Raw genomic sequence first — 14811 nt, 5'->3', positions numbered from 1 at the left:
ACTGTGAAAATTGAAAAACATGTTGTTTTAACAAAATCGATCCATTTCTTTTCAGGAAATCATTCCACCATAAATTGGTCTAGATGTTTGCAAAACCAAGCTAGAGCAGCTCTACATCCGCCACCAGATCTACATGCCCGGAGCACCAATTATAGGAACCGCTATGGTTGATCGACGACTATTTAACCGAAAAGCACCATGCGCAGTTGTAATAAAGGTGTTCACTTCCTTTTGGTTAGAAACATACCTTTAGATCGACTTTTGGTTTCTCTAAGAATCCAAGATCTACCTAAATCAAAACCTCAAGATCTTTTGTTGTATTCCTATGCTTGGATTGACGTCAGGTGGGCAACGCTCTACCAACCCCTTTTCTTTCTTGCCTCTTTTCCAATTAAGTGAATAGTGAATTCGGCCAAGAAGAAAAGGTTTCTTTATATAGGCTACAACAGTGGACCATGAGGAGAAATTAGGGTTGGCCTCCTCGATGGCTCTGGGCCTCCCCATGTCCAACACACCCACCCAAGTCCATCAACAAACGGGTTATTCCACTAAAGCGCCATTGTTGCAAGACACAGCCCCTAATCCCAAATTACATGTTACGCTTTATGGGCTCCATATTATATGCTTGTTGATCTCCCCCGTGTTTAAGATATCGAATGCCCGCTGATTGCTAAGTTATCGACAACCACATTAATCAACTTCTTTGTATCCTCGAAAGTAAGCACTGCCAACCCTCATTGTCATATCGGATTAAATCCACCGCAGGGTTTACATGACAATCTTTATGAGCTCCCCGGGGGACATCAACCCGGGACTACTTATGGGGTCACGGATTCCTTCTATAATTAAACATCTTCCATACAACGCCATTACCCAATCCATCAAGTTTGTTGACTCACAAATAAATCTTTACTCATTGGATGACGAAGAATGTACAATGCACGAAGTGGCCATTATTATATCCGATTAAGAGGACAAGCATTGATAAGAGCCCAAACTGTAGTTTTAACCCCTTTAACAATATCGCCTTTGACCAATTATGTGATTAATAAGAAAGAGTTAGTATTGTTATCGTTCTTATGTATTTCGCATTGAAGTTTAATATGTGCGTAAATGCTCTTTATGATAAAGAAGCAAGGGTTGGTTCATAAGAAGTTCTATGATAAAATGCCAAGATTCGAGGAGAAAAAGCTTTTAAAGCCCTAATAAAGCTGAAAAAGTCAAAGTCAATGCAAGTAGAAACAAACAAAACAAAAGTCGCCAGAACTCCGGCTCGGTCGCGAGATTTGACTCCGTAGACCTTAGAATTGGTCCTACCTTTATGTCCAAATCGTAATCGATTGGTGCGAGCTTCCGAACGGTCCAAGCCTCGACCCAATCAGAGGAGAGAAGTGGACGAAAAGGTTACGGAAGTCAACCAACTGAAAAACTTTCATGATCGGAGCATCGGTTTCGGCCCGATTTTTCGCCCAAAACAAAGTCCCTCAGCCCATGCACGATTTTGCGGATCTGGTCTCCATATGAAGAAACGTAGTTTAGCTCTTAAGTCGACCACCATACTAGATCTAGATTAGTGTGGAATGAGTTTTCAACTTAGCTTTACTTTAGCACCATTTCTAGTTAGTTTCAATTGTTTAACGATCCAAATACTTAGTTTTAATTCATTAAATTAGTTTATATAGATTAATCTAATTAGTTGAGTGGGGTTCTTGATACCAATTGATCATTAACTAAAAGAGATTTAGGAAAGGAAGGATGCGGAGATCCTCAAAGGAGAATAGATTTAAAGGATGAAGAAAATTGAATTGAATTGAAAATTTGTAGAAATTGAGGGAAAAAAATATATTAGGTTTTGAGAGATTTGATAAATTGATATATAATTGATAATTGATTTATTGGATTAAACTACAATGGCGTCTTTATACATATAAACCATACTTGATTAATAAAAAAACTAGATTTATAAATCTAACCTAGACTTCTAAAGCTAATTAAACTCTAAATAGAAAATACTAAATATTTCAAATTCCTAATATGTAATAATTATAATTTCAAATTAAAATAATAATATTAGAAGGAATTCTGGCGCAAGAAAGAAGGGCTAATAATTCTACATCACTTTCATATTTTTTTTTCTCCCCCTAAAACTTTTTTATTTCATATTTTGAAAACAACAATAGAGTTTATAAAATGCCTGGTGGGCGGGCAAGACTTCCTGGTGACTAGGACCACTCGAAAGGTTGTGAACACCATGTCATCAGGGGAAAAAAATGTACATTGGGATAAAAGTTAAAATTCTTCAAGGGGTCTTAGGGGTTAACCTGGGTAATTTTGTCCCAAAAGTCTTGGAAATCTACTTTGTTTCGGTTGACCAAATTGAAAAAGCATAACATTTATCAGCCATATCAGATTCAATAAAATTGATATATACATAACTGGAAAAGATTTTCGAGATCTTTCAAAAGAGTTATGTGGCAGAGGTTATGGGAATTATAGAAAGTATAGAAGTGGCTATTGACAAGGGTTGGCACAAGCTATGGATAGAGTCCGACTCAAAGTCATTAAATTCGTAACTTTTGGTACTTCAGAGCTTCCATGGGAAGTGAGACCTCGTTGAGAGACTTGTAAATAGAAGTTGAGCTATGTGTTGATCTCACATACGTGGCGCGAAGTTAATTTCTCAGCTGATCAAGTTGCAACACATAGTGTGACCCTCAACCCACAAAAACAGATTCTTTATCCAGATAAACCAGCATGAATTTCCAAATGGGAAATGCCAAATTTTGTGTACTTCAAATTTTATTAAGGTTAATTAGGAACCATTTCCTAATTAAGCCAACCTTTTGTAATTTTATTTCATGGTAATATAATTTGCTAACTTAAAAAAAAAAAAAAGTGCCAAAGTCACGGGTGTCCCAAGGAAGGCAGCCTGTCACAGTCAAGGCATTGTACATCTTTCTTTATTTTTCCAAAGTTCTCATTCTTTCTATATTTCTTCGTTTTCCACTCATGTTCTATAAATAATTCAGTTCAATTAAGACAAGACTCTAAATTGCCAACTTTATCATTAGAAATTTATCATTAAACCATATACCTTCATTTGCAATAGTCTCTTCCACACACACACACACGTATGGATGCCCAGGCCACCCATGAACTCGCTCAAGGGCCATGTGCCCATGTGACCATGTCTAGGTATTGTGGTGAGTAGTACCATATATAATCAATATATTTAATTTCATCACGAAAGGGTATTAGAGTCAATGAGTCATTGTGTGTATTATTAGAAACATTTAAGAAAAAAGGGCTGCAGGTTTTATGAAATTAAATATTATAGCATGTGAGTACTGCACTAATTTCTAGTGATTTTAAATTCCCAAGAATCCCGCCTAAAATATCTGGAACTTCATTTGTTTTATAGAGCATGAGTTGAAAACGAAGAAAGCATCTTTGCACAAAAGAAATCTTAGACCCTAATAAACCTAGCTTTCATTGGACACGTACAACGAATTTTTTTTTATAAATATCAACCATCTAACTGATCTAAGCTTTCATTGATCACATTGATCGAGTTTAATATCTTCATTTGCAATTCACATTCATAGTTGAAACTAGACGAAGAAGCAGGAGAACAAGTACAAGATGGAAAAGGAGAACAACACATCCACCATATCAGTTGCCATGAATGGAGGGGATGGCATTAATAGCTATGCCAATAATTCATCATTTCAGGTATCCATTTCTTGCATTTTAATTCAACATATTTTAAGAAGTAAACGTACTAAAAGCTTACTTTAAGTGAAGATGTTTCGGGAAACAATTCGTACCAAGGCACTTAGGAGCAAAAATTCTCCTAAACACTCATTAACTACTTTTTAACTATTGATTAATTCTAATTATCACATATATATATATATATATATATATATATATATATATTTATTTATTGATTACTTCTAATTAATTAAAATCTAACCAAATATTTATTTTATTCTCTCTCCCAATTATTCTATTTTCTTTTATAATAACTAATAATAATAATAAAACTTATATAATAAATTGAAAGCTACAGTAACATTTATGATTTTTTTTAAAATTTTTTTTATCATAATTCTTAAAGAAACGTAAATGTAATTACAAATTGTTATTTTATTACAACCCAAAATGTTGACAATAATGGCTAATACAAAATAAATTTGAGATATTTGCACTATAATTGAATGAAGGAAAACCCCTTGAAAAATCTGTAACAAAAAATTAAAAATTTATTTGTAAATTTTTAAAATTTAATTTTAGTTAATAATTTTATTTATTTATTTATTTATTTTTGGAAACACAAATAAATAAAAGATTTGTGGAGAAAAAAATAGAAAGATTTGGAGTGGGAATAAAATAAATATTTGTTTAGATTTTAATTAACTAGAATTAATCACTAGTTAAAAGAGATGGTGGATGTGTGCTAGATAGGTGCTTAGGAGACTTTTGGCTCCTAAGCGCCTAGGAGCCAAATTTTTCTCAGATATGTCTTGCATTTGAAGACTTTGTAGCATTATTTCTAATTTACTAAATTTGGCGATTAAAAAAGATCTTGTCACCTGCATATAGCTGTCTATGATTGTGCATCTCTTATTAGCCAGCAATATTTGAATAATTGAATTACTCTAGTAAATAGAGAAAAGAAGTTCAATTCACTACACAGCCCGGTAATACTTCTTCTAAGAACAGCAATAATGTTGACAATTTTGTTATATTACTGCTAGAAAGTGGCGGTGGATGGTGCGAAGGGAATGATCAGAGAAGCGATTAAAGAGAAGCTTGATATCCAGCAAATGTTTTCTTCTTTTCCGTCAAAAACAATTTGTATTGCTGACTTGGGATGTTCGGTGGGGCCGAATACGTTCACTGCAGTGCAGAACATAATAGACGAAATAGAGCACAAATACTACTCACAAGGCCTTAGTCTTCAGATCCCAGAATTCCAAGTATTCTTTAACGATCACGTTGGTAATGATTTCAACAAACTTTTAACCTCCCTTCCTTCCGAACGACAATATTTTGCAGCTGCGGTACCAGGTTCTTTTCACAATCGCCTGTTCCCAAAGGCGTCTCTTCATTTTGTTCACTCTTCATATTCACTTCAATGGCTCTCAAAGATACCAAAAGAGGTAGAAGATGTGAATTCGCCTGCATGGAATAAGGGAAGGATTTCATATGGAGATTCACCTGAGGAAGTGGTGGAAGCATTCTCAAATCAGTATGTTAAGGACGTGGAAACCTTTTTATGGGCTAGAGCTCAGGAAGTTGTATCCGGGGGTTTGGTGGCACTTATTCTTCCAACCTATCCAATGGAGACCCTTTCAGAAAAATCATTTCCTCTTCCAGTTGACCTATTGGGAACCTGCCTCATGGAAATGGCTAAAAAGGTTAGTAATTATTTCGTAGATTCCTTACTTGTAAGTTCTAAATAAAAGAGTTGTTGTGAAAAATGGGTCTCCTAATCTCCTATTGCTAATAAATTATTTTTTTGTATTTTAGTTGACAAAAACCTTTTGTTTGTGAGAAATGCTAGGCTGATAAAAGTATAAAACATTTGCGTAATAGCGTCATACCAGAGGTCGTTTGGGGTTCGAACCCATTCAGGAGCGGATCTAGGATTGCCATTCAAGGGGCTGCTACAACTAACATACACCACAAATATCTAGGATTGCCACTCAAGGGGGCCGCTACAACTAACATACACTACAAATATTTTTTTGGGGGAATTATATATACTATTATAACTAGTATTTTTTTTTTCGACGGAAAAATTGGGTGTGCTACAGCACCTCCCCTCTTACATCCTCCCCTGAACCCACCTCTTCCTCATCCATATAACCATATTCTTATTCTGCACCAATCCAAATGTTGGTTTTCAATTCTCTCAATCAAAGAGTTATTATCCAAAAAATAAAAGTCTAAAGTCTTTCAATCAATCCGTTTTGATGAACCGAAGAAGATGAAGATTGAGGACTACTTTCAAGTTTTATTTTGCCATGCATCAATAACAAAAATCCAAATTATGTACACGGTTTAAAAGTTAAAAACTAACCCATTTAGCTTTCCCCAATCCTGTCTTGCGTTAAGAGAAATTTGGGTTTGGAACTTAGAATTTCGATGATCTTATTGTACTATTTTAAACAATCTCAAGCTGTTAATGTGAAAGTAAATAAACATATATATTGGTCCAACCAACTTGAGAATTTCAAATAGAATTGCAGTAGAAGAAGCTGATTATATCTTGTTGTTTCAGACTTTGAACATAAAAAATAGGGTTAGTTAGGGATGCCTCCCAAGTTGCAAGATCCAACGACTACGAGATGAAGTTTTTTTTTCACATGAAGAAACACAACCGTTGGATCTTACAAAGGGGGTATCCCTAATATTTTTAAAAATGGGAGGGTAACACTAATTGCAACTAATAATGGGGTGGTATCCCTAACTAACCCTAAAAAATATTGAAAGAAAAATCTTGTAGTGGCGTGTGGTCTCTCGTTTTCACTTTATTTACTTTTTGGATCAAGAGAAGAAACCTATTGAATTGGTTAGCAAGTGATTTTTCTTGTTGTCATATAGGGTGTTGGGAGATTTCACTAGGAAGTCACACCTCAACCTAATTACTTTCTATCCCAAATGATTTCAACTTGAAGATCACACCAAGAAAATCACTCACCCAAGACTTTGATAGTTATCACAACAAACTCAACAAAACAAAACCACTAATTTATCATCACACACAACAAGCAAACAATAAATAAGGAAGTAAATAGAAAGAGACACAAAGATTTAAAGTGGTTCGGTAAATGTTACCTACGTCCACACAAGATTCGAGTTTCCTTTATAGTAAAGATTGGAGAGTTTACAAAAGGTATCAAGAATCAAGAACAAGAGGCCTCACTCAAACCCTAACTCAATAGAGCTCCCACAATTTCCATGAAATGAATCTCTCAAAGTTATCTCAACCTTAACCATAAGTTTCTTTATATAGGTGGGGAGAAAATTTCGTGAGAATGTGGATTTGGTTATTGAAATTTCAACAAACTGTCAAAATTTCACAATATTTCGTCAAGACGAATTTCGGTTGGTTCACCTGGGCCATCCAAACTTCTCAAGGTTGGTCACATTAGGCCGACTTCGAAACAGGATAGAAGAAATGTGCATGGATCTCGGTTGGTTCTCTTGGGCCGTCCAAACTTTTTAAAGTTGGTCAGATCAGGCTGACTTCGATGTATGAGGGAAAAAACTACACAAAGGTGGGACAATGTTGACGGGCTGTCCAAGAGTGAAAAAACTGGCTTAATCTAGCCATCTATGTTTCACAACTGTTAGTTCCTTACTACCATCACCGGAGCAAAGCTCGACGGTTCCACAAACCCAACAATCTCCCACTTGGAACATGTCGAGATTCTACAAGCACATCACATCTCAATTGTAACAACTCCATCCAAACCCAATTTACTAATGAAACACTCGGCTCATCTAACATGGTCTTCAAGCAAGAAGACCCACCGAAGTTGAACACAACTTCAACTTCTTAGTAGGCACGGTCTTGGTCAACATATCCGTCGGATTCTTACTCCCTTGGATTTTCTCAAGTGCCAAAACCTCATCCTCCAACAGAGATCGGATAAAATGATATCGGAGACCAATATGCTTGGCCAGGCCCTAGAATGAAAAGCGGAATTCTTAGCAAGATGTATAACACTCTGATTGTCACTGTGTAACACACTCCTCTCTTGCTTCATCCCAAGCTCTTCCATCAATCCCTGTAACCAAATCATATCCTTGTTTGCCTATGTAACAGCCACATACTCTGCTTCTGTGGTAGACAAAGCAACAATCTTCTGTAACTGAGAAATCCAACTCACTGCAGTAGCACCTACTGTAAAGACATAACCAGTAGTGCTTCTTTTGTGATCTACCTCACCTGCAAAGTCGGCATTCACATACCTTGCAAGTTCACAACACCCCTTCCATAACATAGGCATTTCTCAGTAGTACCTCTTAGATATCTCAATATCTACTTCACGGCTTCCTAATGTTGCTTGCCAGGATTAGACATAAATCGTCTGACAGCTCCCACTGCTTGGGCTATATCCGGACGCGTGCAAACCATGGCATACATAAGACTTCCAATGGCAGAGGTGTATGGTACCTTAGCCATGAAATTTCTTTCCTCAACAGTCTTGGGCGAGTGTTCCTTGGACAACTTGGAGTGGATTGCCAAAGGTGTACAAACTGGTTTCGCACTACCTATGTTGAACCTCTTCAATATCTTCTCAATATATTCAGTTTGAGACAACTCCAGAATACCTTTCTGTCTATCTCAATCTTCTGATCCTCATCCCTAGAATGTGTTTCGCTGCACCCAAGTCCTTCATAGAGAACTCACTTGCCAACTTCTCTTTCAATCTCCCAATTTCTGACATATCAGAACTCGCTACTAATATATCATCAACATATAGCAACATGATGACGTAGCTGGAGTCAAACCTCTTGAAATAGGAACAATGGTCAGCGTTGCACTTATAGTAGCCATTTCCTTGTATGAAGTTATCAAACTTCCTGTACCACTGCCTAGGGGCTTGTTTCAAACCATACAAGCTCTTTCTGAGCCTGCATACTATATTCTCTTGACCTTTCTTGATGAAACCCTCCAATTGCTGCATGTAAATTTTCTCAACTAGGTCACCATGGAGGAAGGCAGTTTTAACATCCAACTGCTCAAGATACAAATCTTCCACTGCAACAATACTCAACACTGACCGAATAGTATTCAATTTCACCATTGGGGAGAATATCTCTGTGAAGTCAACCCCTGCTTTTTCCTGAAAGCCCTTGACTACTAGCCTCGCTTTGTATCTCTTGGAACCATCATGTTCCTCTTTGACTCTAAACACCCATTTGTTCTGTAGAGCCTTCTTGCCTATGGGTAGTTTGGCTAACTCCTAAGTGCCATTAGAGATGAGGGACTTCATCTCATCTTGCATAGGAAGCTCCCACTTGCTTGCATCACTCGCTTCCAATGCTTCATTATAGTATTGAGGCTCGCCACCATCAATAAGTAGCAAATAATTCACATAGGTGGAGGGTGGATATCTCGTACTCAGTACATGTGGCCTGGATGTCTTCCTTGGGGCACGAGGTGGAGATAGACTTGGTGGTGTAGTATCCTCATTATCATCTGAGTCACTACTACTGTCATCCTCTGACTGTGGGGCTCCCACTATACCATGACTTACATCAAAGTCTTCCAACTCAACATACTCTGTGCCACTCTCTGTAACCGATTCCTTGGTTTGTGCTTCATCTCTATCCTTGTACATCACCTTCTCATTAAACACAACATCTCTACTACGAATGATTTTCCGATTTTAATCATCCCAAAAGCGAAACCCAAAATCATCACCGCCATAGCCGATAAAGGTACACTTTAGTGACTTAGCATCAAGCTTGCTTCTAGCTTGGTCACTAATGTGGACATAGGGCACACAACCAAACACCTTCAAATGGGAAATGTTCACATCCTTCCCGCTCCACACTTCCTCTGGAATCTTAAAATCTAAAGGTACTGACGATCCTCTATTTATCAGGTAAGCTGATGTGCTAACACTTTTTGCCCAAAACTGCTTGGGCAAGCTTGCTAGTGTACGCATACACCTAGCTCTCTCTGTCAGTGTTCTATTCATTTGCTCTGCAACCCCATTTTGCTGAGGTGTTCCTGGCAAAGTCTTTTTCATCTTGATGCCATTGTCAGCACAATACTTCTTAAAACCTGACTCCTCATACTCTCCACAATTGTCGGATCTCAGCTTTTTTACTTTCAAGCTTGTCTCATTCTCAACCATGGCCTTCCAAGTCTTGAACACTTCAAATACTGCTGACTTGTGTCTCAAGAAATAGACACATACCTTCCTAGTATGTTCATCAATGAAAGTCACAAAATATGACTTTCCGCTAAGTGAAGAGACATTAGCTGGCCCCCAGACATCTGTATGAATCAACTCAAGCCTGCTAGCTTTTGAAGTCTGACCCATTCTCTGAAAACTCACCCGCTTCTGCTTTCCAAATACACAGTTCTCACAGAAGTCAATTTTAGTCGACTGTAACTTTGGGAGTTTACCAGAAGAGTGAAGGATTTGCATTTCTTTCTCACTCATGTGACCAAGTCTGCGGTGCCAAACATTCGGATCCTCTTTGCCATGTGTCACAACAATCGACTCACAACCATGTGTAGTCATGTAGAGAGTACCATCTTTCTTACCATTTGCAACAACCATTGAACCCTTCGAGACCTTCCAAGTGTTACTGGTGAAGACTGTAACAAATCCTTCACTTGCCAATTGCCCCACAGAAATCAAATTCTTCCTCAAATCTGGAACGTGTATGACGTTCCTCAATAACCATGACGAGTCATTCATCTTGACATGCACGTCACCCTTGCCGACAATGTCACAAGGTTGGTCATCGCCGAGAAAGACCGTTCCAAGGTCACCTTTGGCGTAGTTCTCAAAGAACTCTCGATGTGAGGTAGCATGAAAAGATGCGTCGAAATCAAGTACCCAAGACTCCTTCTTATGCTCCATCGAACATATCAAAGTATCATTTACCATCTCAACAATATCAGCTTATTGATTCTTTTTCTTGTTCTTATTAATGTTGTTGTTGTTTCTTGGTGTCGGGCAATTGTTACTATAGTGGCCAGGCTTACCACAATTATAATATACAACTTCACTTATATCTCAAGGATTGTGTTCAACGTTTTGCAATCGGGAGGCTTGAAATTTCGATCTCCCCCTCCACTTTTTCTTACCACAACTCCTGTATGAATTTCTTTCTCTACTTTTAGTGCTCAATGCTGACCCCGAAGATAAAGGACAATCCTGTCTTCGGATTTCCTCGGTTAGTACCATACTAACAGTGTGCTCAAACTTCAACTTGGTCATTCCTGCAGAGCCACTAATAACTGCCATAGTCGCCTTCCAACTTGGAGGCAATTATCCAAGTATCGCCAATGCTAGCACCTCCTCACTAAATGTAATCTCAACCGACTCCAATTGGTCCTTAGTTTGGTTGAATTCATTTAGGTGATCCTTGAAGGAGGTCCCCTCCGACATTTTTATACTAAACAGCTTGGTGATCAAATAGACTTTGTTCGCAGCCAAGGGTTGTTCATACATGGTACTAAGTTCCTCCATGAGAGATTTCGCCTTCTTCTCGGTTTTAATATTGAAGGCTACCGACTTCGAGAGACTCAATCGGATTGTGGCCAATGCCTTTCTATCTTGCAAATCCCATATGCCTTGCGAAATCTCATCGGGCTTCTCACTTATCAAAGTTTCCATCAAATCCTTTTGATAGAGTATGTCCTCAATTTGCATCTTCCAATAGCCGAAGTTTGTTCCATCAAACTTCTCTATCTTGTAGTTTTCTTTGTCGGTCGTCATGACTTCCACTGAACCAAAACAACGGTAGAGAACCTCTCAGAGGAATTTCTTCAAACACCTAGCTCTGAATGCTAAAAGTGTGATTTTTTCTCACACACCTTGTATACAATGATTCAACCTAACGGCTCTGATACCACTTGTTGGGAGATTTCACTAGAAAGTCACACCTCAACCTAGTTACTTTCTATCCCAAATGATTTCAACTTGGAGATCACACTAAGGAAATTACCCACCTAAGACTTTGGTAGTTATCATAACAAACTCAACAAAGCAAAACCACTAATTTATCATCACACACAACAAGCAAACAATAAATAAGGAAGTAAATGCAAAGAGACACAAAGATTTAAGGTGGTTTGGTAAATGTTACCTACGTCCACACAAGAGTCGAGTTTTCTTTATAGTAAAGATTGGAGAGTTTACAAGAGGTATCTAGAATCAAGAACAAGAGGCCTCACTCAAATCCTAGCTCAATAGAGCTCCCACAATTCCCATGAAATGAATATCTCAAAGTTATCTCAACCCTAACCATAAGTTTATTTATATAGGTGGGGAGAAAATTTCGTGAGAATGTGGATTTGGTTATTGAAATTTCGACAAACTGTCAAAATTTCACAATATTTCGTCAAGACGAATTTCAGTTGGTTCACCTGGGCCATCCAAACTTCTCAAGGTTGGTCACATCAGGCCGACTTCGAAACAGGATAGAAGAAATGTGCATGGATCTCGGTTGGTTCTCTTGGGCCGTCCAAACTTCTTAAAGTTGGTCAGATCAGTTCCTCGCTATCATCACCGGAGCAAAGCTCGACGGTTCTACAAACCCAACATGTGGCGTGTTCCAGAGATTGGTAGCTTGCTAGTATTTCTCTATGTTCTAATTTTTAATCCTCCACAAGGACACATTTCATGTTTCTTTGGGTTTTAAAGAAGTTAAATTTTTTGTGGCAATTAATTAAGGAGTTACATTATATTTAATTTGGTGTAAGCAATTATAGCACCAAACCACCATACATGTTTCTTGACTAGAATTTTGAATTTGCTGCATTTTTGTTATCAAACACCAGGGACTGGTGAGCGAAAGTAAAGTGGATTCCTTCAATGTGCCTGGTTACGCTCCATCAGTTAAAGAGTTTGAAAAGGCAATCAAAAGTAACGGGTGTTTTGGCGTTGAAAGGCTAGAGCTACTGAAAACCAAAGTTGGGCTTGACGCGCAAACAACTAGCATGCATCACAGAGCTGTTTTGGAAGGCCTAATCAGTAAAAACTTTGGAGCCGAGATCACCGATGAGCTGTTTGCCCTGTTTGCTGATAAACTTGCAGAGTATTCACACTTTTATAATCCTGAAAATAGAATTTATGCAGACTTATTTGTCCTACTCAAGAAAAAGTAGTTTGGCAATCACACTGCTATTGGGAACGGTGTACCATAACTTTTCGGATCGAGTTTGGTCAAAGAATCGTCTCAACGTTTTTTTTAGGTTGAACATTATATCCAAAGAAAAAAACGATGCACAAAATATCAAGTTTCTATCAGGGAATTGTTATATGTTTTCCGAATAATAGGCTAGGTCCAAATTGAAATTTGACATAAAAAATATCAAGTTTGGATCAAGTAATTGTAATCTGCTACCGAATAATGTACTAATAAAAATTTATGCATTAATAAATTTCGTCCGAACTGTTTTGGGGAGCGACCTATAATTGCCTTAAAACCATAAATTTGAATGTGAATGATTATATTTTGTTACATCTTATTTGTTTTGAAGATCTTTTTTGTTTTGAAGGACAATTTTTCTTTTTGAGCATGATAGTGAGCTGCTTGGGTATGGCTGGTCATCGAGCTACCCGAGTCGAGTTTTGCTATACTCGAGCTCGACTCGCACATGTAGAAGCTCAACTCGAACTCGCATTCGAGCTTAATATTGAAGCTCAAGCTCGACTCGCCTAGTTATACTAATAGCTCGAGCTCGACTCGTTTTACACTTCGAGCTCGAGCTCAGGTTCGAACTCGAACTCAAGCTCAAACTCGAAAAAAATGTATATAAAACATTAAAACTAGTATAAATTGTAAATTATAGTTGGGTATAAAGTATAAAATATCGTATAAATTATAAATTATATACTACGTATGGGCTTATAAAACGAGTAGCTCGCGAGCTACTCGAACTCGATCTACTCGCTATCTAGAATAAGCTTTAAATTAAGCTCAAGCTCGACTCATACTTTTGTACGAACGAGTTTGAGTCGAGCCTTCGACGAGCCGAGCTCGAGTTACTCACGAATAGCTCGACTCGATGACCAGCCCTATGCTTGGGGGCCTAAAATTAGATTTTCTTAATTACTTGCCATTAGTTGGTCCTCATTTGTTATGATAGAAAATGATGCAACCACTACTAAAAAAAAGGCTTGTTGTGTCGGTTCTTAAAAACCAATTGTGACAGTTCTACCCAAAAGTAACACAACAAAGTCTCTTGTGTCGATTTTGTTTAGAGAAGGGTTTGTTTTGTCGGTTTGGAGATGTGTGACACAAGAGAACTTGTTGTAAATGTTCAAGGTGAGTAGTTTTATTTTATTTTTTTAATTTTAATTTTAGTGATTAAATTGTTCTATTCATTGTTATTATTTTAGTATCGATATAAATCTTAGAATTTAATTTGTTAGGTTATTGATTGGGGTATTGAAAATGTCAATTTTGTGTAGAACATTAGAATTCTGAGAAAAATTGAGGAAATTGGGGTTGAATGTGGATATAACTGGGCTCGGGTCTGTGCACCTATGTATCCAGTAGTTCTCCGGTGAACTGGAATCAAGTTAGACGTAGTTCATATTTGAATTAGGTTCTCTGATGTGAGATGGAGAGTGGAGAAGATCCTGTTTAGAGCGGATCTAGAGAGGATTGAACATGGAGTATGGGGTGCAGAGCCTAGAGCAAATGGATCGGAGAGTTCCTTCAACTCATAGAGAGAGTTGGGGGATGTAAGGTCTTGTTAATGTGAGACTTTATGGAGCATTGATGGAGAGTAATGACGAAGCATTGATGAGCGTGGCTGAAGCTCTGATCTTGATGAAGATAGTTGTCACGTACGTTGCTGACCGGTATCACATTAAGTTGGCAGTTCGTGAATAAGTATTCGATCGAATTGCTTGACAATCTTCTTTGGAAGTCGTTGGTTCGTTCTAGAGAGAGCTATTACGAGCTCGTGAAGAAAAGTGTTCTGTGATGAGTTATGTTGGACACATGTATAATATACACTAGTTGTGTATATTAGTCCCTTATAGGTATGAAGTATGAAGTGAATTTAATTTCTTGCATGAATATCCATAATTT

The 14811-nt window shown here is 37.7% G+C and overlaps 1 protein-coding gene across 1 annotated transcript; it reads left to right on the top strand.

Moving 5' to 3' along the window:
- Positions 1–3512: 3512 nt before the first annotated feature.
- On the top strand, positions 3513–13011 carry LOC147508130 (loganic acid O-methyltransferase-like). The gene is made up of 3 exons (XM_086600700.1): positions 3513–3732; positions 4761–5423; positions 12548–13011. The coding sequence occupies exons 1-3, from the start codon at positions 3643–3645 to the stop codon at positions 12872–12874; spliced, it is 1080 nt and encodes a 359-aa protein (XP_086456826.1). The 5' UTR covers positions 3513–3642; the 3' UTR covers positions 12875–13011.
- Positions 13012–14811: the final 1800 nt, after the last annotated feature.

The sequence above is a fragment of the Coptis chinensis genome, chromosome 3, assembly GCF_015680905.1.
Source record: "Coptis chinensis isolate HL-2020 chromosome 3, ASM1568090v1, whole genome shotgun sequence".
NCBI lineage: Eukaryota > Viridiplantae > Streptophyta > Magnoliopsida > Ranunculales > Ranunculaceae > Coptis > Coptis chinensis.
The sequence above is the reverse complement of the archived record's forward strand: the minus strand, read 5'-3'. Positions and strand labels throughout refer to the sequence as shown.

Bases quoted from the DNA above. Each gene is read 5' to 3' on its own strand.
- LOC147508130 (XM_086600700.1), top strand. From the start codon at position 3,643: ATGGAAAAGGAGAACAACACATCCACCATATCAGTTGCCATGAATGGA. The intron at 3,733-4,760 runs GTATCCATTTCT...TATTACTGCTAG, and splicing joins CCAATAATTCATCATTTCAG to AAAGTGGCGGTGGATGGTGC. The intron at 5,424-12,547 runs GTTAGTAATTAT...ATCAAACACCAG, and splicing joins TCATGGAAATGGCTAAAAAG to GGACTGGTGAGCGAAAGTAA.